This window comes from Drosophila gunungcola, unplaced genomic scaffold (assembly GCF_025200985.1).
Source record: "Drosophila gunungcola strain Sukarami unplaced genomic scaffold, Dgunungcola_SK_2 000001F, whole genome shotgun sequence".
In the NCBI taxonomy this organism is placed as follows: domain Eukaryota; kingdom Metazoa; phylum Arthropoda; class Insecta; order Diptera; family Drosophilidae; genus Drosophila; species Drosophila gunungcola.
Window position 1 is genome coordinate 19,388,925 of NW_026453197.1, and position 27,469 is coordinate 19,416,393.

The 27,469-nt window shown below is 35.3% G+C and overlaps 4 protein-coding genes across 6 annotated transcripts; 1 reads left to right on the plus strand and 3 right to left on the minus strand.

Annotated features, from left to right (window-relative positions):
* Positions 1-222: 222 nt before the first annotated feature.
* On the minus strand, positions 223-1,926 carry LOC128263092 (uncharacterized). The gene is made up of 4 exons (XM_052997791.1): positions 1,617-1,926; positions 1,381-1,503; positions 814-892; positions 223-754 (listed from the first exon to the last, which is right to left on the minus strand). The coding sequence occupies exons 1-4, from the start codon at positions 1,787-1,789 to the stop codon at positions 680-682; spliced, it is 450 nt and encodes a 149-aa protein (XP_052853751.1). The 5' UTR covers positions 1,790-1,926; the 3' UTR covers positions 223-679.
* Positions 1,927-7,451: 5,525 nt separating this feature from the next.
* Positions 7,452-8,314, plus strand: LOC128263091 (uncharacterized). Its single transcript, XM_052997790.1, has one exon. It carries the CDS (start codon positions 7,595-7,597, stop codon positions 8,195-8,197), a length of 603 nt encoding a protein of 200 aa, XP_052853750.1. The 5' UTR covers positions 7,452-7,594; the 3' UTR covers positions 8,198-8,314.
* A 2,455-nt stretch (positions 8,315-10,769) lies between these two features.
* LOC128263090 (dnaJ protein homolog 1) lies at positions 10,770-25,096 on the minus strand. Of its 3 annotated transcripts, none has more exons than XM_052997788.1 (6): positions 24,962-25,096; positions 18,196-18,329; positions 17,830-18,137; positions 16,848-17,076; positions 16,412-16,781; positions 10,770-11,401 (listed from the first exon to the last, which is right to left on the minus strand). In XM_052997788.1, the coding sequence occupies exons 3-6, from the start codon at positions 18,053-18,055 to the stop codon at positions 11,174-11,176; spliced, it is 1,053 nt and encodes a 350-aa protein (XP_052853748.1). In that variant the 5' UTR covers positions 18,056-18,137; positions 18,196-18,329; positions 24,962-25,096; the 3' UTR covers positions 10,770-11,173. The 3 variants fall into 3 exon arrangements, with proteins under 3 accessions (XP_052853748.1, XP_052853749.1, XP_052853746.1); XM_052997789.1 differs by lacking the exon at positions 24,962-25,096 and adding an exon at positions 24,545-24,733 and having other exon boundaries at positions 16,412-16,769; XM_052997786.1 differs by lacking the exon at positions 24,962-25,096 and adding an exon at positions 24,545-24,733.
* A 347-nt stretch (positions 25,097-25,443) lies between these two features.
* On the minus strand, positions 25,444-27,042 carry LOC128262485 (queuine tRNA-ribosyltransferase catalytic subunit). Its single transcript, XM_052996764.1, has 2 exons — positions 26,846-27,042; positions 25,444-26,777 (listed from the first exon to the last, which is right to left on the minus strand). Exons 1-2 carry the CDS (start codon positions 26,932-26,934, stop codon positions 25,580-25,582), a joined length of 1,287 nt encoding a protein of 428 aa, XP_052852724.1. The 5' UTR covers positions 26,935-27,042; the 3' UTR covers positions 25,444-25,579.
* Positions 27,043-27,469: the final 427 nt, after the last annotated feature.

A 27,469-nucleotide genomic window follows, 5' to 3' on the forward strand; every position in this document is an offset into this window, starting at 1 on the left:
CAGTTTTTAATAGGCTAAATCGATTCCCAAAGATAACACAATAAATCTGAAAAAGGGATGTATTTTGGAATATGGGTTAAAGAAAATATAAAATAACCAATAGAAAAATGTTAAATTCTAAAATTGTATTGTAAAAAACACAATATACAAATAAGAAAATGTTATAAAATATATTTTAAATATATATATACAGGAATTTGTAGTTTATTATTATAATTATAAGTGTAAAGTATTTTTCAAACAAAATAAAGCCAGATTTCCTAAGAAGCTCAATCATAATTGCCATTTAAGCTTTCAAAAACGAAAATATTGAAACTAAAGTGCAGTAATCCCTTTTGCTTCAGCCATTTCAATAATCTTATCCCTTCCAGAATAATGATCTTGTCCCAACACAGTTTCTGTTTTAGCCAAAGTGAACTTTGCACTTTTACTGGTATTAAATATTTACGACAATGCCTTGGCCACTGACAGCGAAATTTCAAGAACAAAATGAAGGAAAAGTGAAAAATGAAGTGAGCGAAGAAAAATCAGAGTGAAATCCAAGCTAAATGGTGTTCACTTAGCCGAGGCAGATGATGATGATGATGATGGCGATGATGATGGGTACAACGATGAGTCAGAATTGGAATCTGAATTTGAATCCGAGGACTGTCTTTGGCTTCAGTTGAGGATGTTTTCTTTAGCGATGCGAGTGCCAGGACTGTCCTTGCTTGAGTATCTCTTGCAGGCGTCGTCTTTCCTTGGCGGTAAGGACCTGAACGAAAATACCAGTTATTTCGATTGAAGCTGAGATTTAACTTGAAGGTTTCTCACCTGCTCGAGGGTCTCCAATGTGGAGTTAATTTCCCGCTTGGAGTGCAAAGGCAGCCAAAGTGTGGTTATGGCAAAGGTTCTAGTTTAAATAAGATTAGAGACAGTAGTAGTTATTTTTTATGCCAAAAAGTCTTGAGTTTAAATTTCTACAAATAAATATATTTAAAGAAAATAAAAAATACTATTAGAAATAAACGAAAATTAAATGCAGTTTAATTTTCATAAATAGCCATCTTAGACTTTGTCTTTTTTTACTTATTTTTGAAACATTTTTTGAAAAAAACTAGTGAATTATAAAAACATCTTATTGATCATGGATCAATACAAATTTTTCGATATTGTTGTTCAAATACCATTGTGTTTTATCAAAGTTCGCTTGCAATCGAATGTTTAGAATCATTTTTCGCTTATAAACCGTTGTCTAGCTATAATTAGACAACTTAACATATTTTTTTTTTTTGGGTATAAGGAAATATTTTTCGTTTGGAATAATTAAACACTTAAATAAATGTGATGCCGTAGATATTGAAATAAAATAAGGATGTTGACTGATTTGTCTGCTCTCACCTGTGAACCCTCATGGCATCGATGGCGCATCGCTGCATCTCCTCGTGCTTGGCCATTTCCCGGCGGAAACGCTCGTTGTATCGCCGGAACGAGGCCGCATAACGCTTGCGACAAATGTCGGCGCTTTTGTTTGCCCAGGGAAAAATGTATTAAATCAACAGGAAATTGCAATTTTCACACAATTTGATTTGATCAGGGGGACGGGGCCTTTGTTGCTGTGGTTCTGTCTGACTTACTACGTTAGCTCCTTTTCATCGGGCGGAGGACGTTGCCCGAATCCCACTCGGCGGGCGAGCAAAACGCGATACCACTGCTTCTGCAGGGCATTCATTGGCCGCTTGAAGGGATTCTCACCGGGAAAAGGAACAGCACCACCAGCAGCCGCATTGTTGCCCCGCAGTTTATCCATCCCAAACAAGTTTTCCGTTTTATGCCGAGCACTCAGCAACTCAGCCAGATACCAGATTTCCCGATTTCCCTACTTGCTCACCGCCGGGCATTCGCCATCGAACTAAACTCGACTCGATTGGCGGGGAAAATAAGGAAGAAGCTGAGGAAAAACTAGGTGCAGCAGGGATTGGGATTGGGATTTGTTTGGCTGTTGGCAGGGAGTTTATCGAACCAACAAGCTAACAATTGCCATGGCTGGAGGAAGTGGCAGCGAGATGGTAAATGGTAGTTGGTAAATGGCACACACATTGGCAACTGTTGCATATGGATATGGTTTGCACTGCACATAAAGAAATGATATTAGAGAACTATACTTAAATCTAATAGTTAAAAGACCCCTATCATACATATCAATAAACTGAATATCCTCCATTTTTTTAAGTTACGAGTAATAGTATTTTAAATATTTATATTTAAAAATATTTTTCTGTTCAGCAACTGTCGGATCAATTTTAAATTTTCATTCATACTTTGAAATCTTTGTTAAACATATTGGGATTTAAGAAACTAAATTATACTTGATGGCAAATATAATTCTGTAAGTCATTTGCTTTATTTGTGTACAAGATGAAACATTTCAAAATTATTTTTGTAGTCAACTTATAGTAAACAAAACATGGTTTTAGTTTTTCTCCAGTGCATATTGCATATCTCCCTTGAAAAGCATTTGAAATGATGTGGTTTGAGTGTGATTTGCGATCGGGTTACATAAGACAATAGATTTCCAGGCAATCGATGAGTTTGTTTCTACTTTCCAGTGTAAAATGCGCATTAAGTTGATTAAACGGCTAGCCAACTTAGTCTTCATTCAAGATTATAAAATGCAGAGATTTAATAATTAATTCCGTGCCTCATCTTCTACTTAACCTCTTACAAATGAATCCATTACCCTAAAATATGGAAACCTAGAAATAATCATATGCAAAAAAGCTAATGGCATAACCAAGACAAATGTTTTTAAATTTAAGCCCGTCTGCTGCTGTCTGTGGCCTCATTATTAACCCACCACATTCTTGCATACACGAGTTTGCAAAAGGCACACCCACAAATCCTCAAACCGGGCAATTTCTCATGCCAACCCAGATACGACGATGTCTATACATCATAGAACAACCACCCACAACCCATGGAAATCCGGTGGCGGTAAAGGGAAAACATCTTTTCGTAATGCGCTGCGCTGAGAAAGTAGTTTCCATTTCCCCCGGAAAACTCCAGAGGAAGGAGCGAAAAAAATTGGATTATATTAATTTGAATTAATAACATATTTTCCGTTACGCGGCTTTCCGTTTTTCCCATGCCCTGGAATGTTGTTGCCATGATGAGTTTTTCCCCAATGCGGAAAAGTGGGTGAAAAGGGGGTTGGGATGTGCTTTGGGCATTTGATCTTTAATAAGCTTTTAATATGAGTAAATTTGCAATGGAATTTCGTTTGTTTGTGAAGGGGCTCGCTGGCATTTCCAATCGGAATTCGGCTATCAAATGCCTTTAGACATTATTTAATCAAGTGTTGTTCAATGAAAGGAAATTGAGTTAACTTTTGGGGTGGTGGTGGGTCAAAGTCAGGTTTTCACTCGGAGGTTTAGGGTACACTTGCAGTTTTCGTTCGAAGAAATACTGCACTACATCAATTTGGAACTCGAGGTGGTTACCCCTTCGCAAACAGTTGAGGTTAAGGCACCAGCAGTTTTACTTGTTTATAGATTATCAAAAAAAATTTACATTTTTAATGACTTGTAACACATTACCCATGAACAGAAGTTAAGAAATTATTTGCCTCAATAAAACCTAATTTTTATGGTAACAAATTAGGCAAATATGAACAAAGTTCATTTTAAAAAACGTTGAGAATGAATACTTATTTATTTCTTTAATATTTCAGAGAAGGCAAAATAATAATTAAAAAAAAATATACTTAAACCTTGTTAAACAGCACCTTTTTAGATAGCATTATTTATATTTTTATTAAGAAAATCTGATAACAATGTAAACGATTACTATTTTCTTTCAAATAAAGAAAAGAACATACTTAATAAAATCGATCCTTCAAAATTTGTTACAGATAATATTAAAAATATTTTTTTTAAATATTTTTTTTTTCAATAAAACCCTTAATTTTAATTGAACTAAGAAGCAAATAATTTGAATAGCAAATATTAACAAAGTTAAATCGGACAATATTAAGAATAATTCTTATTACTTTTGTTAAAAAAATAAAAGCAGAACGATGAACATCAATTTAAATTGCATTTTTTTAAGCCTTGTTTGAAGAAAATTTTGTTTTTAATTTTTTTTTTCTACTTAAATTAGTCATCTGGTTAAAAAGAAGCCAATAATCCTGGTGCATCTGTAAAAATGCCCTACCCACTTCCCACTGCCCCTTTTGGATGCGGTCAAGTTTCCCGTTTCTAAGCAGCCAAACGCCGCCGCAATTTATCGAGTGTATTGAGTTGGTCTACGTGCTGCACATAAACCGCACTTATCTGGCTGACTGACTAACTGACTGGGCTGAAGGATGTGAGGCTACACCCTTCCCGATTCCCGAATCCCCTACCCCGCAAACTCATTCTCCCGGACTTTTGCTTCCTGCCATTGAAAGGCGATAGCCGAGGGAGCACAAGCCAAGAAAAATTGCATGTGGTTAGGAAAGCGAGCAGCAAAATTAATGTGTCTGTCCCGGCTGAAGTTGCCTTAGCTTCGCCAGATTCCCCAGCTTCAACAGATTCCCCAGGACCTTGTCCACATCCGATGAGGCATCCATCCTTAAGCAAATAGACGGAGGGAACGTGTCCGTGACCATATAAAAATGATGTATGTGTGTTAGATTTGTTATAAATTTTATTTGCTGTTTGCTTGATTTTTTCCCCGAGTCTATTTTATTACCCACCGATGGACGAGTCGATCGGGATTCAACCGCAGATGCAGTCAATTATTAAACGCCTGAGTGATTGCGGACACAGAAGGGGTTTGGTTATCGCAACAAAATCATTTATTATATATTTTTTTCTAGTGAAAAGGTCATAGCCATATAAGCCAGCATGGCGTATGAGTAATGTTTGAAGTCTTAAAACAAGAAAGCCTTCTTTTAGTATGAAAAGTGAACAGATGCTTTATTATTTAAAAATAAATTTATATATAAGCAGTGAAATAGAAAAAAAAAATAATGATATGTATTCAAACTAAAATATTAAATACCTTTCGATATTTTGACATACTTACATTACTTTTTACATTACTTTTTACTTTTCTTAGTACTTCCACTTAAAATCAAGAAAATCATAGCACCAAACATAGGACCTAAAATCACCATAATAATCTTAGTTAAAGTCTGAGTAATGTCAGGAAATTTCTATGACCAAATGCGTATTTCCTATTGATAAGATAAGCAAAGCACTATCGAGCCCCAAGACTAAACAACCCAATAGATAAAGTTTACAACTGATATTTACGTATGATTGCTAATACCTCAAAAATAAATAAGAATACAAAACATTTTGCTAAATAAATGTAATTTTGCGTATTTTACGTATAAGTTCAGTTAAGAATACATGACATTCAACTAAAGCGATAAGCTATTTGTCAACACCAATTCCTATGATTGATTGATTTTTCTCCTAGTGAAAGGTGACCAGTAAAATATTTACTTATATGATGCGAGAAATCAAGAATATTTGATACAATACATAAATAACTTTCATGGGAGAGTTATTCCCAGGAGAATAACAACTTTTTACGTGTGGAAAGGTCGGTTATCTTTATAGCCGGTTATTGGGAATTCCGGAATACCCACCTTATCTGATTGGGTGCACTTGAAATAATATATGTTTTGTATATAAAAGGTAAGCTGGTAAAGGCTGGTAAGTTCAGTACTTGACTGTAGTTCTTCAAGCAAAGATGTCGCCACCACCGCACCACGATCACCACCACGGACCTCCTCATCATGGACCTCCGCATCACGACCACCACCACCACGGACCACCACACTGTGGTCCTCCGCACCACTGTCCACCCCACCACTGTCCACCCCACCACGGACCACCGCACCATGGTCCACCCCACCATGGTCCTCCGCACCATGACCACCATCACCACCCACCTGGACCTCCAATGCATCCACGCTAAGAATTAAATTTAAAAGAATTAAAAAAAAACATATTTATAAAACTAAGAAAATTACAATGGTGGACTTGTTTTTGGCACCTTTCTACTTGATAGTGTGATTTAAACAAAATATAACTTATATTTAATAAACAAAATCATTGGACAAGTGACAAATATTTTATTGTGAGGTCAAAAATATTTCTGTTCAGCCAAATTTAAAACGAAACAATAAAAAAAAAACATACGATCTATGATAAAATTAAAATTATGTGTCGTTTTTCTCCGACAAAAATCTGTGAAATAATTTGTTAGGAAAGTAAAAATATATATATAGCACATTGCAGGTAATTAAATAACATAAATATATATATAAATATTTGTATATGAAAAAATGGAGAGCTTTTATTCACAATGGGGTTTTTTTAAAGAAAGTAACGCCTATTTATTTTCAAATGTACTTTTCCATCAGCAAGGGAACTTTGGATGTACAAATATATTTTCATGAAAACTTTAAGTTTGGAAAACCTTATTAACTTAAATATAAGGCAAGACTCTTTGAACTATAAATTCTATTTAATTTTCAATTAATATTTTTTTTTTTTTGGTTGTATTAAATATATTTATTATTCTAATTATTATTGTTAAATCCAATTAATGGGTCAGTCCTTATCGAGGTTGAATTAGGGATCCTGGCGCAGGATCACATCCACATCCAGGACGAGGTGGATAGGGATATGGACCATGTGGCGGTGGTGGGGCGTAGCCGGATCCATTTCCTGGTTGGGGAGTGGGCTCGTAATAAATGGGATGCACCGGTGTGTGGAATGGTGGGCGTGGTCCATGGGGCGGTGGGTTGTGGTGGTGGTGCGGAGGTGGTGGCGGCATCTTTACTTTTTTAACTACTGTTGAATACTAAACTGACCCACTCTTTGCCAAACATTTATACAAAAATTATATATTTCGAGTAGGGTAATATCTAATCAGCCAACCTGATAAGGTGGACACTGTTTAGCTCATCAGTATTTCAGGCTTTCCAATACAACCACTATGAAGATGGGCGGGATTTTTTTTCAACAATAACAAACCATATTTTTTTTAGTCACTCATTTTTATTTCTTTGGCATTTTATAGTTTTAAATCTACGTTTTATTTTTGATAATGTTTTAGCTCCATACATATACACCTTTTATTTTTATAATCCTGTTTAGTTTTCACTTATTTTGTGTCCAATCTTAATGGTGTCCATGGTGGGGCTTCGGAGGTTCGTGATGTGGTGGATGCGGACCTGGATGGTGATCCCCATGATGTCCAGGACCCTTGGGTGGGTGTGGATTGTGAGGATGTTGAGGTGGTGGCGGCATTATTGCAATAGCAAGTGCAATTCTAAACTGATGTTCTACTTTAGCTACCCACTTTATATATAGTGGCAAAAATAAAGTTGAGGTGTTGGTTTTCCCATCAAAAACTGTTTATCAAGTGGTAATGTGCGATAATGTCTGTTTACGACTTGTCGTTTCATATCGGAATTTCCCAATGACAAAGCAAGGAGAAAAATATCAAAATCTAGCTACCTTGATTTTCCTTTCCTGCACAATCTATTTATTCTTGCAATCTGTTCAAGTAAATGTGTATAGCTTTTGAGTAAAATTTTGTCGTGTACGAAATTATGGAAAGTAATCTTTGGAAAACGCTGCAGGAAGTTGAGAAAGTCGAGGTTTCTTTTAAGAAAACGTTAAGGAACATTAACGGTATACAAAGCCGATACAAAATGGTATCGTCTTTGAGGAAAAAGAATGAAAAGCGTAAGGAATCCTTTGAAGCGGAGATCCAAGCGGCTATTACAGAAAACAAAAGCGATAAATTGCACAAGACTAATAAGGTAAAAAAGAATAAGCCCAGGATGGTGAGCAAAAAACAAGTTAAGAAGGCCAAGCCGGTTTCTAATAAAAGCCAGAGGATTGCCTTGCCCACTCTACAACCTAACTTAAAATTGAAAAATGTCCTGCAAATTGAAGAACCCTTTGTGTGTCTACAGACGAATTGTGTCTACGATATACACAAGACAACAACTCACGCGATGACGCGAAAACCATATGGTGCTCTTATTCGGAAACTTTATCGAGCAGCTAGTCATAAAAATCGGAAGGAGAATTTCAAGCAGATATATCCGGATAACCAGATATTGGTTCAGCAGAATTACAAGGAGCTATATCCAGATCCCTTCATCAACACCTGCTCGAGCTCATCTTGCTGTTTGGAGTGCAGCTAAACTATTCGTTTGTGCATTAATTCCTTGCATATTTTTGGGCTTCTACAAAGCTTTAAAATTTTCACCTTAAATTTTGTACGAGAATGTAAATTGTTAATAATAAATTCATTAATAATACTAAGCAACTGCAACATAAGAAAACCATCTTTACTCTATTTTAATGTACTCTGTTCCAAAAGAAAGTATTCTTTCAAATTTATTTACTTCAAGCTTGTATTTATATATATATTTAGTTTCAATTTAGATAGAGATTTAATTTATTTATGTTTTGCCTATTTTAAATCATAGATATTTTTTCAGACAGAATTGTTTTATACTTAGCTGAAATCTTTTAATTAATCTTTATAATTTATTAACAAAAGTAACATTAATGGACAAATTAAAAAACCATGTGCCAACCTAAACATTTTGAAAACTGATTCACTTCATATTCCATTTAAAAATTATTGAGCTCGGAATTTATTTCATTTAATTTAACTATGAAAGCTTTTCATTAAAGCAAACACTTTCCTTTTAGTCGGAAGTTTAAGAGTGAATTGTCTTGTCATTGAACAAATGTTTATCATTTTACAGCAAATCTTCAATTAATTTTATCGAATGGCCTGTTTCCCCCTCGATAATTTTCAATAACTAGCTCGGAATCGATTACCTCTGCCCTTAACAATGGAAAACAAGAAAGGAAGCCAAAACAAAGAAACGTTTGCTTATTTACGAGTCGCATTTTGTATGGGCAACTTAAACGCTAATGGCATAAACATCCGAGACGTGAGTGAAATGCTTAAAAACCGCTTCAAAGGAGCACAGGACGCTGAGGTTTAGCGACTGTAATGTGGCCGCCGCCCAAATCAAATCTCAAATCATGCACGTTTCCTTTATTTTTTTTTTTGGCCGGCGGGAAATCGGAAAACCGGGGAAATGGCAGGACAAGCGGAATTGAAAAGCGCCAGGAACAGAAACTGAAACCGGGAAATAGCAACCCGGATGACGATGAGGAGTGCACTCTCTGCACGGGGGAAAATTGTTTGAAAATTCAATTCACACATTTGCCAGTTGTCGATTATTTTCTGTGATTTTGACTGGGCCTCCATTTCTGCCCAGTCTCTAATGCTAATGGCTGAGCCAAGTTCTTGCTGCCTCATCCTCAGCCTCAGCTTCAGTTTCGGCTTCGACTTCGGCCTACAAGTTTGAGGTTTTTCTTCGAACTTTGGGGAGACACACACAGAAAAAATTCTGGGATTTTAAAGTACTGTTTTAAGTTATTGTGACCAAAAAAAATTAATAAGAAATTTCCAAAGCATTGCCTTAAGAAATATTATATTTGTAGGGTAATTATTGCCAGTAAGTTGGCGTAAAAATGGTTTTTATATGGGAAACATGGCTCTAAGCTGTTATCATATTAAAATGAAAATATATAGATATAAGGCTTACAACTAATCTGGTATTTATTCAAGAACTGTTAATTTAAAGTATATTATTAAAAAAGGTTTTTCTTTTATTTCATGTCTCTAACTTAAAGTTTTGAATAACGCTTTATCATAAAAATAAGCAAAAACCAATGTCCAAAACCTATTAAATGTTTCAAAATGTGTTTTAAAGTTACCTATAATTTTTTGTTAAGTGTTGTGTGCAATTTTTTCTTGGTTTTTCAGCAAATAAGTGGAAAATCGCAACGAATTGTTACATAGTCAGCGCCAGAGGTCTGTGAAGTGTTCCTGGCACGTGCAGATCGAACACTCGACTAGACTCGCCTCGACATCGTATCCATGGCACAGGGCGCATCCTGATGTCCTTGCTCCAGCTCCTGCTCCAGCTCCTGCTCCAGCTCCTGTTTTCCCTAGCTCCTCCACTGGCATGTGTTTGAAATCTGAGCAAGCTGCCGAATCTTTTTTCGGCCAAGCATTCCACATCGCTATTTTGTATGCAAAGAGTTGTTCAAAATTTAATTTATTTACTTTGCCCTCGAGTTGTTGTTGCTGCTTGTGCTGCCTGTTTATTGTCTGCAAATGAAATGCGTCTATGTCTATGGGTATGTCTATGTCCTCGTCTGTCGTTGGCTTTCTTTTTAAACGAATTACCATTTGCCAGCTTTGATGTTCTTCTGCAGAACTTTTGTCCCATTCTTTTGCACCATTTTAATTTTTTTTTTTATCGGCTTTCCCAGCATTTTCCTCCTTTTTTTGGGTTAGTTCGGCTTTGACGCAAACTTTGCAGACCATAAAGTTTTGACTTCATGCAATTTTAATGACTTAACGAGCAGCATTCTATTTGACATAGGGGAGTGTTTTTTTTCCGGGGACTGGAAACGGCAGCTAATTAGCCAAACGCTTTGCGATTACCAAAAGAAAATTTCACTTTTCCTTTCACTGTTTTTCGTTTTTTTGGGGAAAACTTTACAATTGCAGAAACATGACTCTAAGGAAAATGCATGGAGTAAAAACATCAGAAACACAGTTAATTAATAAAGTTTAAATGTAGTTTTTTAGTACATTTTGTAAAATTAAGGAATTCCCATAATTCAGCATTTATAACGTTCACTACAAAAATATACCCACATTAAAAAACATATTTAACATTCGCTTGTTTTTTCTTCCACATGTATTCTGTGTGTGTTTGTGTAATTTTATTAAATGTAGCTTTAATTTAGACAAATAAATTAAGAATTAATGATATAATAACTATGGTCAACATATATATATTATGCAAACATGTTCGTGGCGTTGAGATGAGCAAAACCGATTGTTAAGAAGGAGTTCCTGTAAGAAATGAGCAAATGTTTCACTGAACACAAAAAACAAGCAAAATGAGGGAAGATATGGATGCGATGTTAGACGATGAATAGGACATAGAATTGAAAGATGGATTCGGTTTGGTTTTAGTGCGCTGTGTTTGTGTTGGATGACTAAGTCCGAGTTTTCTCTGGCCGGACTGTGTGAGAGTCTGAGTCGTCACTGGTAAGGATTTCAATCCCTCAATCCCTCATAACATGTCTCTGAGCACCTCCTTCTGGGCGGCAGTCAACTTCTCCGGGAACTGGATGTCGAAGGCCACCAGAAGATCCCCCTTGCGTGTCGTGTCCTTGGGGAACGGCAGCCCATATCCCTGAATCCGCTTCACCGTATTCGGCTTAATGATCTCCTGCATGGTGCTGATGCGCAACTTATCGCCGGACATGGTAGGAACTTGGAAGACAACGCCGCACAAAGCCTGAAAATTTAACAAAAAATTTCATTTTCGATTTTTTAGAACAATGCTAAAATTTTGAGTAAGCATAAATGGTCAAAAATTCAAGTATTTTAACCAAATTTAACTTTAAAATAATGAATAATTTAAGACAAATGGGACTTGTTCTAGCTTATATTTTGCACATTTAATTTTAAAATGTTTTAATATTAAATGAGGATGATTGTATTTAATATAATAAATATATAATTTTTGGAGCGTGAAACTTTAATAAAATATTTCATTTATGTCGATATTTTAGAGTTACCGTATATGGCCAAAAAATCTCTAAATTCACATATCAAGGCATTTCTCGGCATTTATGCCATTTATTTATATACTTTTCGTTTTATTTATTTCCTTTTTGGCTTATCAATCAAAATGGTCAGCAAATACCCCGGCCAATAACTCCATTTCGCTTTCTATTTCACCCAAAACCCGAATTGAGCAAACACAACACATGAGTTCCACTGTCGAGTGGGATCTATCAATCTTTTCTGGGTAATCCTGTTTAGGTGCCCACACCAAATCCTTGATTTTTTTCAGCTCCTTCGAGCTTCTATTCCCCGAATTCTATGTTTGCTTTTGTATCGAACATAACATTTGTAAATCCTTTTTTATGTTGCCTAATTCGTGTTTAAACATGTTGTTGACACGCTTCATGTCCTTTTCCTTTTGCTTTCCCTTTTTCCTTTCTTGGCCCAGACATTTTCATTGATACTTTCTTTGGGCTAAGTTCCTTTGACATACGACTTGTTTAATTGGCCCACTAAAAGATGGGCATCAATCAGGTTTTGTTTTCGCATCCAGACATTGATGTGGCTTAGCCAATTAATTTCTGCCGAACTTGGCTAAAACTTTTACTGATTGATTCTTTTTGTCCTGAGCAAAATGCTTTAATACTATATGTTCAAGATGATTCAATATAGTTCTTAAATAGATAAAAGTATATCTGCTTTCATTTACTGAAACTGCAAGTTTCTAATCTTGATTGCTTTTTATCTTTTTTTTATAATTTGAAGACAATTTTGATAGCAAAATAAAATTAAAAAAAAAACATAACTTATGGTTTCAATTTCTCATTTAAGCCTTTTCATTTCGTCTTGCCTTGTTAGCGTACCTTTTCCAGAGAACCCCCAGAAATGACTGATTATCTTTGGTAATCCTTTTGGGGCCGAATACCGACGTTTTGAACTGGAAACGCCTTTATTTTTCAAATTTCTCGACACTAAGCCATAAACAACCCATAACTGGAATGTCAATCCCTTCCTCAACAGTGATTTATGAAATGCAAAATAGAAAAAATGGTTTTTGATCCCTTTGATGCCCATCAACGTATGATATAATAACTTTATATGCCATTCCATAACTTGTCACAAGTGATTTGTAACCAAAGAACTTGCCGGACATGTGTTAAATAGTTGTCAATGTGCCCTGATGGGCCTCACCCAATAAAATACAAATAAGTTATAAACTCAACAAGAAATCACTTCAAACATAAATAAATTGCGACAAAACCAAAGTGCACACCTTTTGAATATTTAAATATATATATATATGTGCGTACTTTTTTAAAATCGCGGATCGGGTATTGAGGATTGAGTATTTGCCGACTGGCGAATTTAAAGCGATGACAGCATAAACTGATGACGACAGAACCAGAAAGCAGCAACAGTAACAACTACAACTACAACGATAACAACCTGTCCCCATGATGACGACCGACCAGCATCAATATTTTTTTAATGGAAATGTTGAAAATGTTGTCGCAGCCAAAAAAAATAACGTACATATATATGTATAAATCTGTAACGCTTAAATACTTTGCTACCTTTTACGGAAACCGAAACATAATAAAAAAAGCAAAACAGAGGGAACCGAAACTAAAGGGAATCAAAATGTGAATGGGGGGCATCGATAAAATTTTGCGAGCACTTCCCAGCGAACCAATCTTTATCTGGATCAGGCACAAGGCCTAAAAGAAATTTTGAAAAAAATATGAAAACCCGTTTTCAAAGCTATAACTATGAACTAAACAGTAAGAAAAATGTATAATAATATATATAAAATATTTATAAATTAAATATAAATTATAATAATTTTGTTTTAACAAAAAATTCATTGATTTGGTATTTTTTTTTTGAACATGTACACAATACTTCTAAGAATAAATAGTTTTAAACTGTTATAAATAATAAAATTATAAGCTTTTTAGTAAAAAAAAAGAACTATAAAATAATATTGTTAATGCTTTTCTGTATATTATATTAATTAGACTTAAGTTTCTCTAAGTGTAAAAAAAATCATCATAGGAACTGGCAACGACTAGATGATAAATCTGAATATCAGGCTCAGCTTAGCGGAAAGTTCTCCAGGCAGTAAACATAAATTCCAATTCCCCTATATTTTCCCCATTTTTTCCGAACTGCTCTAGACAATTACTCTCGGTGAAAGAAGTGAAGGTTTAGGTGGGAGTTTTCATTTTTTGTTTGCTGAAAAACAAATCAACAGCATTCAATCGCATGTCATAAAGCATTATTCTTCTGCCTCGTTTTTTTTTTGTTTTTGTGTCCCCAACCCCAACTCTTTTGCTCACCCCAGTTGACAACTGTCATCAAAATGCAAACGAAGTTTTCGTCTACCAAATGGTTTTGTATAGAGCTTTCAATATTTTCTTTTTTTCTAACAGAACAGAAAAAAAAAGAGAAGAGCAAATCATTTGGGCCACCAAATCGAATGACAATGCCATTTCGTCTGGCCATCAGTTACAACCAGTGAGTCCTGGTTACACTCGTACATCCACATCCTTGAATTGTTCATCAATTTTAGTTTGCTGCATTGCGAGAATTCTGACGCTGGCACTTGAAAACAAAACCATTGTTAAATTTGATTTCCATTTCGCAAAATATATATGTATACACAACCAGACCAAAATCAGAGGAGACAAAGTAAGAGTAAGAGAATTTAATATTCAAACTGAAACGTGCCAAGTCTATATATCATTTGCCATATGCATAAAAATAATATAAGCCCAAAAACGTAACGCAAAAAAAAAATTAATTCGAAACTCATTGACTTCAATTTTATCGTAAACGATGATGTAATTTATGAGTGGCATTAAATTTACTGCTGCAGCGACAACACAAAAGCACAAAAAGAATTATGACAGAAAAAAAATGGAAATCGTTGTTGGCAATTATGTGGATGAACATATATGGAGCTCCAATTGCCGTATGGCTGCTTTATTGATTCGACCAGAATCTTACGATCGTTCAGTTGGGCATGTGATTAAAAAAGCCAAGATTTATACGGTTTCATACAACCAGATTGGCAAAGCTTTTTAAAAGACTGGGTAATAATATTTAAGTATATTTTTAACTTGAAATTTGAACAATTAAAAATGAAATAAATTAATAAGAACGGGTCTTCATAGATTGATTAGACGTTTTATATTTTTTAAGACAAAAAAATGTTTTTTTCAAAGATTTAAAAATCCTTAAACGCTTGTTATTAAATATTAAACTACTTTTTATTAAAAAAGCAAGTCTATTTTATCGTACTGTTATTAAATTCAAATTTAAATTTAAATAACAAAAACTGTTTTAAGTGATTTAATCCCTTTAAGCAAACACATAGATATAATAATCATTTCAAGCTGAAAAATATTTCAATTAAATCCATACCAAATCCACTCAGAGCCAAATAACCGTGTCAAATATTTCTATATAGAAAGAGCAACATGACACTTTTAGCACAAAAGCGATACCAAAATGGAATTCATAAATTCAAAATAGAGGCAGCAAAAGCATTTGGCCAACTATGCCATAAGTGGCCTGGGACCGAGATGGAAGCCCAAAAATATTTACTAAATTTGTCGCACTAACAAGCAATAAAATGTTAAAAATCTCCAACGGAGCAAAGTCAACTATTTAATCTACTTAATGCAATTAACAATTTTAACATGACTGCAAACTCAGTGGCGTGTCATTTCAGTTTGTTCGTCTGTTACTTTTGAGTATTTCAAAATTTGTTGATATTTTTTTTTCATTTTTGGATCTGACCATATAGGTTTTAAGTGAACGGAGAAAAACAAAAAAAAAAAAGAAAATGTTGTGCGAAGTTTTGCGCTTTGGCGACTGTGTAAAAATCTAACACCTCTGTGGGAGCAGATTGCTGGCCAAAATCCCAATCTCTGTCTCCGTTAATTGAAACTTGACCATGTCGACCAATTTGGCGGGGTGCTTTGCTGCTTACCGCGTATATGGTAAATTTTCCATAACCATTATGCCTATGTCTGCCTGATTTCATTACAATTTGATTTAGGCACTGGCTGCGCCACTAATTGGGCGCCATACTGTGAGAACCCAACCGCAGGTCTCTCAAGTGAATATCATATCTTAGAATGGTTGTTCTGAAGCGAGGTCTCAAGTAAATTGCAGAGGTTCAAGTATTATAATAACCTATCTAGGAAAAACTTGACCCAAATCCGTTGGTTAAAAGCTGGAAAGAAGTATAAACTGCTAAAAATAGTAGCTTACAAATACAAGCAATATTTGCATTAGGAAATATTTTTTTAAAATGGGGTCTGCATGTTTTTATGATATTTAATTACAATTTTTTTATCTTGTAACTTATTTATATTTCTAAACAGAAACAAAATGTATGCATTTTGCATGTTTTCAATGTAATTCCTTACATATTTTTAAGCATCTATATATTAGTTAGAAAATGAACGGATTAAAAATGTATAAAATTAATTAAATATCAGTAATCAAATAAATTTGCTTTTTCACTATAGACTTTTTTCATGCACTGCCTGCCATCTTAATAAACATTTTTCCTTTATTGATCTACATTCATTTTTTCTTTCTGTGTATATAATATATATAGCTGACCGAGCACTTTGTTTAAGGCAATAAAGCTTATTTTCCACTATTAAAAACCTTATGTAAAAAATATATTTATAAATTGTACTATTCCAGTTTAGAAACTCACCTGTTTGAGCGTCAGTCTCGCCGTGTAGCGCAGATCGCTGCCCTCGCGCTTGAACATGGCATGCGGCTTGTCCCTGATGATGAACACAATGTCGGCGGGGATTTTGCCGGGCGCCTGGTCGCCCTCCTTTTGGAAGGTGACCTTGGTGCCGGACTTCCAGCCGGGCTTGATGGATATCTGCAGGACCTTGTCCTCCTTGCGCGAACTGCCATCCGCCTGGACGACGCGTCGGGAGATTTTCATTTTCTTAACACAGCCGTGGTAGATCTCCTCCAGCGTCACATAGAGATCGTGTTCGACGGGCGGATCCTGCTTCTGCTCCTTCTTGAACGGCGTGTGCACATTGAAGGAGTGTGATCTGAAAGAGGGCCTACGAAAGATTAGCAAGGATTGCCCGGGAAAATCTCGAAATCTCTAAATCTCTCGATGGACCAACCTGAAGGCACTGCCAAGACCATGCCGCGATCCAATTCCTCCGAAGGGCGATGAAAAGAAGTCGGGTTCCGTGTCCAGATCGAAAACGTTCTTGTCGAACAGATTGTCGCCCATGTCGAAGAACGAGGCAAACGGATTGCTGTTGCCAAAGAACTGGGCGAAGGTGGCCCGCGGATCTCCATGGAACTGATATGTAAACGAGTTGCTGGAGGGACCGCCGTTCCGAGTGCCTAATAATATTTTCAATTCAAATATTAGTTCAACATCATTAGCCATATTAGGGATTTAGTTTAAGAATTATTAATGATCTTTCGATTCACAAAGAATACATTTCAATAATCAATATTCTATCAGATACTCTTTAATTGTTAACTAAAAAACACATTGTAAGTAAAATTTAAATGTAAAATTTAAAAAGGACTTTTAACTAAGTTCACACAAAAGCAATACATTTAGTCAATCAGTATTCATTATCAATTGATCACAAGCAGTTCATTGCTTAGTTACAATAAGCCATTGCTTCTTAAACTATAAAAAAAACCAGTTAATTATTCAAATTTTAAATGCAAGAATCGGAAATACATTTTGCAAATTAACTACTATTTTTAAAATTCTTTGCTTAAAACATTTTCGTTAATATATTTTGACCTATGGAAAAAAAACTATAGATACATTTTTAATTTGGTTTAAACATTTTTCAAAAAAATATTAGATCTTTGGTTGAAACATTTTCGTATTTTTTTAGGGCCTATAAGCTTCTTCAACAGTTTTAAAATGAATAGTTAAATTAAAAACAAAACTATCTTTCAGTATACATTTTCCTTCCTTTGAGTCTCGCTTCAGGTCATGTTTTCTTAAATTTTGTATAAAAAGCACAAATTTAAGGAAATTATTCCTAAAATTTGCATTGTTTTCCTTAATTCAAGGAATCTAGTTTTCTAAGTGTAATATAGAAAACCTTTCTGAAAATAGTTTAAACATACCTCCACTCTTTAGACCATCCTCGCCGTATTTGTCGTATACCTCCCGTTTGCTCTTGTCTGAAAGGACTTCATAGGCCTCGGCGACCTCTTTGAATTTATCCTCGGCATTGGCGGCTTTGTTTTTGTCCGGATGGTAGCGCAATGCCAGTTTCCTGTAGGCCTTTTTGATCTCATCATCGGTGGCAGTTTTTGGCAGCCCTAAGGTTTTATAGTAATCTTTACCCATTTCTGGTTTCTATCTGTATATGTGAGCGGGTTCTATATATGTAGGTAAAAAGTTAACACTCAAATTCTCTGTACTCTAGTAACTGTAAATAAAATGTAAAATATTTAATAATATTTAAGTCTCTAAATACAAACACCTACAATAATATCAGTTATCGGTTTTCCATATATAACAAAGGAATACTGCTCCAATAATATCCTTCCTTTTTATCTTTACAATGGCACATGCATCTTGTCGTTTTCCCTCTTGTGGTTCGCTTATTATCAGCTAAGATCTGCAAAAATCAGAAAATATATAAATATATATTTATTTGACTGCGTATAGAAAGTTCCATTTTGCTGGTTTGGTTTGGATTGTGATCATAAGACGCGTCATGTTCAATGCTAAACTGCCCACGCCTTTCACTAAATTTAGCTCGTCTAGCTGGCAATATCTTTTCTATTTTTCCGGAACATTGGAACATTTCTATGCCCACTTCTCACCCTTTTTTTTTTGCTTTTTTAATGCCTGTCCATCCATTGATGGACACTTTAAAATTAAGTATTTGCCAGACTTTAAAGTAAAGGCAAGTTCAATTAACGCTTTATGTATTTATTCATTTATTTGGTATGCATAAGCATTCGACAAACAAATATCAAGAAAACAAGGAAAGTCTTTTAAGTATTCAAATTTGTTCATACATATATATATTTATATATATATATAAATGAAAATTGTTCCCCGGCCAATTTGCAATGACCTTAACATTTCAGAAAGATCTGAAGATCTGGGTGTCCAATTGAGTTTAACATGAACCATTTGAATTAGAATTGACGATGACATTTATGAATATTTCTGCGACAGCTGGAGATCACTTGGGGTTGGAATACCCCCATCGGGATGGCGTTTAGAGCATTAGAACTTGATTAGTTGACATGTCTATCACGGGGCGTTGAGACATCTGTAATATAAAACTGTTCCTGGACTGCGGTTACCCCAAACAATTCATCTATTGAAGATCACCAGACCTTTCAGAGTGAAAAGTTAATCAAGTGAAGGCTTTGAGAATAACATGTTATGCCGACCACAACAATAAGGCCGCATTTTTTAACTAAAACTGAGACAGGTAAATGAGATTTTAAACGGGAAGGAAATATGACTGAATAGGACTGAAGTCAAGTTACTATTAACTTTGTAAATCGTTTAAATTTAAGTGAAGAATATAATCATAATATTTTCTAAAGTTTGGAAATCTACATTTAAACAGAATTAATAACACCTTTTATTTTTTGTTTGCAATAGTAAAAACAAAATATTGATATTATAAATATACTTCATATTATTCATTACTTTTTTGACTGCAGATAATAGAAAAATTTAAAAAATTGTACTTTAAGAAAATTAATAATCAATACATTCACAAATTGTTCAGAAAGACTTAGGGTTTGTTATAACATCTCAACATTCTTATAATCCATAAAAAACACAATCATCGCTAAAAACTTTAATTGCACTGAAGGTCTGTCATTGCTCAAGTTCAAGATCGCATCCCGAAAATTCATTAACATTCAAGATGTCAACACTCAGACCGACAATCCATACCCAAAACAGTTTGAAAGCCTTGGGCTTAACTGATTTCATCTTGGAATATCATTTCGTTGAGATTATATATAAAGACGTTGACAATTTTGAACGGGGGGTAAAAAGAATATATGTCTAAAATGTCTGCCTTGAATTCCGATTCTCGGAGAGACACTTTGGGGCACAAAAGATTTGCTAGCTATTGACAGCAGACGATTGATGCGATCAGCGCCATTCCATTCCAGAAATTAGTCAGCTGCAGTTTGCATATAATTTGCCAGGGGATCGTGAAATCTATTCCGGATCGGTTCATCGATTCATGCCAAATGTGTGCCAGATTGAGCGAACAGGGGACAAGGTCACCGGAAAAATATAGAAATTCTATTTTTTCCAACGTTTTTTCAACAACGCAATGACAACATTTTCTTTCATTCAAAGAAAGTTTTTCTCACATTCTCGTTTGGCAGAAAATAAAGATAGATAAATAAAATGCGAAATATGTTACGCAAGGCGATTATGTTATGTGTTTTGTAGACTGATAAAGTATGGTAAAAATAAATACTTTATAAATAAATGAAACATGTGTATGTGTGTAAAATATTAAATTAAAAATGGATTTTATTTGCATAAAATACTTGAATTTACAACCATTTTTTTTATCAGTGTAGTTTTGCACATTCCACCGATTAAATTGAACATTTATTTTTTTACCAGAGATTTTCGCACGCGTTTAAATAATTCTTTTTATGGTTCTTTATTGAATTATTGACAGTACATGCATTGTTTCCGTGTAAAATTACAGGCTTAAGGTGGAAAATAAATTCATGCTGAAATCGAAATTATTGCCGGCCATATAAAATGCGGATTTTTATGGCCCCGCCCAATTGACAGATTCAACATGTTTTTCAGTGGTTTCCCAAGTGGGGTGGTTTCGTGGGGCCACTTCCGCATTTATTATTCACCCGACATCAGCTCATTTATTGATTACAGAATAACATTTGTTTAACAATTTATTGGATACTCAGCTAGTGCATAGTGCATTGCTTTTTCAACATTTTCATTGTCATTTTTGCATTTGAATTTCTTTCCATTTCGGCGCAACATTATAATTGTCGTAGGTTATGAGAGGCCAAAAGCGTTGGGGGAAATGGAAATTGTTTGTGCCGTCCCCGGATTGCACTAATTGAATTGAACTTGATTTATTAATGCCTCGACTCGGCAGCTTTAATTCCCATTTTGTGAGAGGCACAATAAATATTTCCAACTAATGCTCACATGTCCCAAAAAGAAAGAGACAGAGGTGGATAAACAAAATTAAACGAAATAAAATTTAATAATAAACGAATATCAAATTGTCGTGTGATTTATGTTGGGCTATTCAAATTTGTTATTTATTGCTCTGGAGATCAAAGTCAAATGGCTTGGGGCCTGATATTGCTGATAAAATCGGTTACTAATGCGACAGTCAACATTTGTCTCCTTGGATAAATAAACTCGATATCTAGATCAAATATTTAAACCAAAGCTAATTGGTCAACGTAGATTGAAAAAATAGATAATGTGTTATTACAAATGTTACATATTTATATCGTTATATGCTGTTGCTAGATATCAGACTTTGAAAGCTTAAATAATGTTTTTAGGAATTTTTGAGTTAGATTTTATTTTTCCTATATATACAAATATTTAGACGTTTTAGGTATTCAAAACAAAAAATAAAATACTGAGTGCAATCTCTGATTCAACATTAAGTACAAACTATTGAAATTTCCACACCAAATGTTCTTTAACATGGTTTTAATAGCAAATTTATTAATAGTGTTTCATTAGTCATTTATTTCCATGTTCAATGTCCAGCAAATTTTATTATATTTAGTGTTTCAAGGTTGTTAAACACTTGATCCCCTGACTCTTATTTAACTCCAGCCATTCACTCTCGCTCTCAAAGAGGGAAACACAAATGTTTTTTATTGTTATTTCTCTTTTTCAAAGTCAACAGCAAAACCCATTCATTGTCAACCCAAACGACTTTTTGGTTTGCAGTTCAAAATCAACTAAAAACTGATCCAAACACCATGAAGTTTGTTCACCCACACTCGACAAAAATCGCAAAATAAAAATGGAAAAAAACGAGTACGACCAGGAATCGAAGGCAAATATCGTTTAGGCAAAGCAACATTAGATGACCAAAAAAATAGCCGTCGAAAAGATTCCGGCAAATTATCAATATTTGGGGTGGGTGTTTCTAAGCCACAAATCTGCTGCAAAAATAGGTCCAATGACTAAGCGTCTTTACCTTTGTCCGTACAGTAAAAACTCCCACACAATCATCAGCCAAACATTTTTTTGGTTTTTGGAGAAAATTTCGTTGAGAGATGAATCAGCAACCAGCAATTTAGACAATGATTTGCATGAGGTTGGGTAACACTTTTAGCTTTGCAGAACTGACCCTCTGTTTACACAGGAATTTCATACTAGTTTGCTAAGAGCATTGATTTCTAAGCAACCAAATATGCAACGCAAATATTCCATTTCCATTTCCGTTTGTTTTGGTTTTTGGCGTAACAAAAACAAATGCAAAAGGCAAACATCGATTTGCATAGAATAACTATCAAAGCGAACATATTGTATACGAAGATTTTTGAATTTGAATTTTTCGTCTCACCGAAATTTGCATGCGACGATGAAAATGAAAAACTTGTTTCAGATGGTTGAGAACAAAAAATGTCGTCTGTGCGGAAATTTTTGTTGATTTTGTTTGGTATATTGATTATAATGTTGTTGACAATAATATTTAATTAAACGAATAAATGGTGAGCTTTTAATGGAATTGTTTTGGAAAATACTTGGATTATGGTTTAAGCGAATACAAAATAATTAAGACAGACAACAATCCATTTATGGAGTTTAGACAAGTTTTTAATTGGTTGCTAAACTCTAAAATTATACATGGTTTAATTTATGCTAAGCCAAAATTTTAAAGAAATAGCACAATAATTTTATTTAATATTATATTAGATTGATATTCAAATCATAATTCTATTTTGATTAGAACATTTTACTCTCTAGTTTTAAATTTTTTTTAATATAACATAATTACTTCAAAAACTTAAAACAATAAGTTTCTGTTTCTTAAGTTTCTTAACCAATTTTTAAGAAATTTTATTTTTTTTTTAATTCTGAGGACAGGAAATAATTCATTTGGAGCTTTGTTTATAATTAAACTTCGTTAAACGATTTTAATTGGCTGCTAAGCTGCATTTGAATTTCCGCTCATATAAAAGTATTCATTAATTTATATAATTAAAACAAGTTTTTTTAGCACACCGACAGAGAAGAATGAAGTTAATCAATTGCAAAAACAAAGGCGCGAAAGTGTATTTCCTTGTGTTTTCTTTTCCCCATAATTACTTTGCTTAATTGCCTTCGGCTCGTCTTCAATTTTTTCGCTCCCACTTTCGTTGGGGTAAAAATGACGAATTTTGCATGTGTTTTGCGGCTCAACGACCATCAAAACAACACTCTGACCATGCCCCTTTTCTCTGCCGCCCCCACAGCAGCTGTTCAAAGAGTATTGCCCATAGTTACACTCCCCAGAAAAATAAAATAAAGAATATACCATACCATTCTCTCGGTTTCTCTTCGGCTCTCGAATGTGTCATAATTTATAAATACTAGGCAAAAAGCAAAGAGCCCAGAGTCTACTAACGGTACGAAACTGACAAATTCTAGCGTGATTATGATTAGCAGCAATCATTAAAATTTTCTTTTATTTTTATACACATTTTTTTTTCGCCACTCTTTGGTGGTAATTTGTTGCCATTTGGCTTTTTGCCTTTATATATCGCTTTTGACCATTTGTCTGAGACTTTGCATTTGGAGGCCAACATTGAAAGCCGAAAAAAATCTTTTTTCGCTATGTGCCTTCAATCATAAATCGGCTGCCTTGTGTGTTTACTTTTTATTTATGAATTGTGGCCAACAGAGTTTGAGTGTTTGAAAAATTAGGCAAAATAGTAGACACCCAAAAAGTGGCCATAGAAGCAGACATGACCACAAGAAATAAAGAGAGCTTCTTTATGGTATGAAATTAATTTATATTAATGTAGACCTTCGTTACGAGTGCCTACTTCTCTTTTACTGACAATCGACTTTAGATAATGTCGTGCCTATACTTTACAATTATAGGAAATTTATGTATTTACATTTGTAATATATGAAAATATAAAAAGTTCTTAAAACAAATGCAAAATTTCGTTACTTTCGCCCTTAACTTTTTGGCCCACCCCATGTGCACCTTTAACTTAACCGAATTTTAAACACAAATCTTTTCACACATTTTGTGTACACAGAGTAGAAAGCCCATGAATATTCCAAAGAATCGGCATGAACATTTTTCGAAAAAAATAATCAGGCGAACTGGGCAGCACAGCGAAAATGGTGAGAACAAAAAAAAAACATATACACAAAAATAACTAAAAATGCTAAAAATAAAACTTATTTAAAGAAATGAAACCATGAAAATTCAAAAACACACAGGCCAAAGCCAAAATGATGGCAAATACAAAAAAATATAAATAATAAAGTGAGCGGAAAAAATCACTTTTGGACTTTGCAGATATACTTGGCGTATACTTTATATAAGGGTTCTCAAATGCTCTTTGATACTCCAACGAAATCCTGGGGATAAACAAAGGCGACACGGCCATAAAAAGCACGATTACAAGGCACGATTTTGATACATATATATATATATATATATATTGTTTTTTTTGTTATTTTGAGTTTACCACATTTGGCAAGCGATACGAGGTAAAATCACACACACAGAGTCACTCACTCCAGCACTCACACCATCACACACACTCACGCACTGCAATTCCGTGATTAATTGTCATTGCAAAGCAATACATTTTGGGGACTCCTTACAATTGACGGTGTGATATGGATTTGCGTTCCTCCGTTTTTGGCGATTTTCAAAAATATATATATTTATTATTAGCGCGGGCTTCTCGCTGCCAATTTGCCGCCAGATGCGTGCGCAAAACCGTTTGTAAAGTACCGACCACGGCGCAAGAATCCGCGAGTGTAAACGCGCTAAAGTGGATGCGACAACGCTTGGGGACTCACTGAACGATCCATCCACCACCGATTGGATCCACCACCACTTGCTCCAAGCTCGTGCTCCCCCGCTCTCTCTTTTTTCTCTCGCAGATCTCAGATCTCTTTGGTTTCCACAGAGAGTTCGGCAAAAAATATATAGCCCAACGCAGAAGAGAGCTCGCGAGAGAGCCGAATTAAAAGTGAGAGGTCTCTTATTTTTTTTTTGTTTCTTTTCTTATTTACCACACATGTACTCTAAGTACAATCAAAAAAGAAAGAAGCCGAGGAAAAAGGCGAGAATAAAGTACAAATCGAAAATTGGTCTGGTCGGCCGTTCCACGCGAGATTCACGATCGCTACCGATTTGCGCTATGACGCATACTGGCACATTGAGCTTTTTCCCATAGGTAAAAGCGAAAACGTAGGCAAAGCAGAACCAAAAACCAGTATTCTTATACCCTCTGTAAAGGTATAGCGAAATACGTGGAAAGCGATTGTTATTGTTACATATTTAAAAAATTGCAAAACTAAAACGTAAATACTTTTAAAATTTTCAGCCTACAATTTACCAATGTAACTATTATTGTGACTATTATTATTATTAAAATTTCAATATTTATTATTAATATTTTTAAAAATATTTTCCAAATTATCTATAAAAAATGTTTAGACTAGTAAAACCAGTTTAAGATATTTTTAGATATTGTTTTAAGTGTTATACTTTGATTTTATGCTTAAACTAAATATGTACATGGTTTGTCTCATGTGTTTCAAATGTCTACAAGGTTTTAAAAAATATTTACAAACCAGTCAGTTTTTGAATCTTTAAGGGTATCAAAACTGTGTTATTTTACTATGTTCTTAGCTGGTGGCCACCTGCTCCTCGGCCACATTCTCTGTCTCCTGTCGCTTCTCTGCCTTTGTCTTCTTTTCCAGGTCCTGATCTTCCTTCTCCGGATCCGCTGGCAATTGAATATTCACAGCTGCCAGAGCTTCTCGTATCCAAGCCGGAATGGGATCGGTTTTAAAGTGTTTGGCCATGAAATCCTTGACGAATTGTGGGAACTCATCCCGCTGAATGGCCTGCCTCATGCTACCCATCAATCTTAGTTGATAGGCTATATTGTGGATGCTTAGCAATGAGCAGGAAACACTTTCATTGGTGGCAATGTGGTGCAGATAGGATCTAGTATATCTTTTGCAGGTGCTACAATGGCACTTCTGGTCAATGGGTTCCATGTCCAGTTTGTACTTTGGTTGCTTCAAATTCAGTTGACCACTGTCCACCAAGGCGCAACCAAAACGAGCTGTCCGGGTGGGAAAAACGCAATCGAACATATCGATGCCAAGGGCCACACAGACCACCAGATCCGCTGCAAATCCCACGCCCATCAGGTAGCGTGGTTTATCCCTGGGCAGATAACCCGTGCACACATCCACCATCCGCCAGAAATCGTGTTTACTCTCGCCACCACTTAATCCTCCAACGGCGAACCCTCGAACTTGACGCTCCATCAGGGCGGATACGCAACGTTGGCGCAGTGGCACATCCAATCCCCCCTGGACAATGGGAAACAGCGATTGATCATCATCGCGGGCATGTGCCTCAATGCAGCGATCCACCCAGCGTATGGTCCGCTCCATGGCCTCCTCCACTCGAGGTCCAGTTGTAGTCGTCTTGACCACATCATCCAACTGCATCATTATATCCGCTCCAATGGCATTTTGTATTTGTATCGAATGCTCTGGTGTCAACATACACTGACTATTGTCGAAGGGGGATCTAAAGTTCACGCCATGCTCATCGATCTCGGCCAGCTGCAGCAGGGAAACCATCTGGAAGCCACCGGAGTCGGTTAGGATGGCCCTGGGCCAGCCCATAAACTTGTGCAGACCACCAGCTTTTTTCAGGGTATCAATTCCCGGACGCAAACCCAGATGATAGGTATTTCCCAGGAGGATTTGGCAGTTCAGCTCGATGAGTTGGTCCGGCAGGATGCCCTTTAGGGTTCCCTGAGTTCCCACAGGCATGAACACTGGAGTATTCACCTCGCTGTGCCTGTTTATGGGGATTTATTTTATGGGTTAGTCAGAGTTCCTAAGAGTTTTTCTCAAGGAAACACTCACCTGAGGGTCATTAATCCTGCCCTGGCTTTGGAAACAGAGCACTCCGCCACCACCTTGTAGGTCAACGGAGGTATCTTACTTGAACTCATTAAGGTGGGATATATTTTAAGGTTTAATGCAAGTAATATATACTGTTTACCCCGAAAAAAGCCGGGTGCACGTTTTTAATCGCAATTCTGTGTGACCACTTGCTTATAATCGGAAATATACCATATTTGTAAGTCGAAGCTATCGATTTTAGAAAAAAAATTATGTTTCCGTTCAAATTTTGAATTTTAACTAAAAGTATAGATTAGCCATTAGCCAGCAATATCAATATTAATAAATGTACAAATGTCAAAGCAACAAGTGCAAATAAACTGTTTTGAACGCCACCTAGTGTTCAATATTATGACTAAATTGATGCTATCGATTTTAGAATAAAAATGATTAAAGGTATATATTATAAAGATTAACTTTATCGAACTCCACCTGGTGTTCAATATATTTAAGGACTTTGGCACTGGTGCTTCGCTGGAATCCCACAAAGTAAAGTGGTTTAAATGGTTTCATGTCCGCCTTGAATGTTAATCATTCATCAAAGCAATATTTTTGCTTAAATCTAATTATGTTATTCACCTAAGC

Coding starts and splice junctions, on each gene's coding strand:
- LOC128263092 (XM_052997791.1), bottom strand. CDS start 1,789: ATGGATAAACTGCGGGGCAACAATGCGGCTGCTGGTGGTGCTGTTCCT. Junction 1,504..1,616: donor GATGAAAAGGAGCTAACGTA/GTAAGTCAGACA, acceptor GGCAAACAAAAG/CGCCGACATTTGTCGCAAGC. Junction 893..1,380: donor GATGCCATGAGGGTTCACAG/GTGAGAGCAGAC, acceptor TATTTAAACTAG/AACCTTTGCCATAACCACAC.
- LOC128262485 (XM_052996764.1), bottom strand. CDS start 26,934: ATGAGTTCAAGTAAGATACCTCCGTTGACCTACAAGGTGGTGGCGGAG. Junction 26,778..26,845: donor GCAGGATTAATGACCCTCAG/GTGAGTGTTTCC, acceptor CCCCATAAACAG/GCACAGCGAGGTGAATACTC.
- LOC128263090 (XM_052997788.1), bottom strand. CDS start 18,055: ATGGGTAAAGATTACTATAAAACCTTAGGGCTGCCAAAAACTGCCACC. Junction 16,782..16,847: donor GGTCTTGGCAGTGCCTTCAG/GTTGGTCCATCG, acceptor AATCTTTCGTAG/GCCCTCTTTCAGATCACACT. Junction 11,402..16,411: donor CGAGACTGACGCTCAAACAG/GTGAGTTTCTAA, acceptor TTAAATTTTCAG/GCTTTGTGCGGCGTTGTCTT.
- LOC128263091 (XM_052997790.1), top strand. CDS start 7,595: ATGGAAAGTAATCTTTGGAAAACGCTGCAGGAAGTTGAGAAAGTCGAG.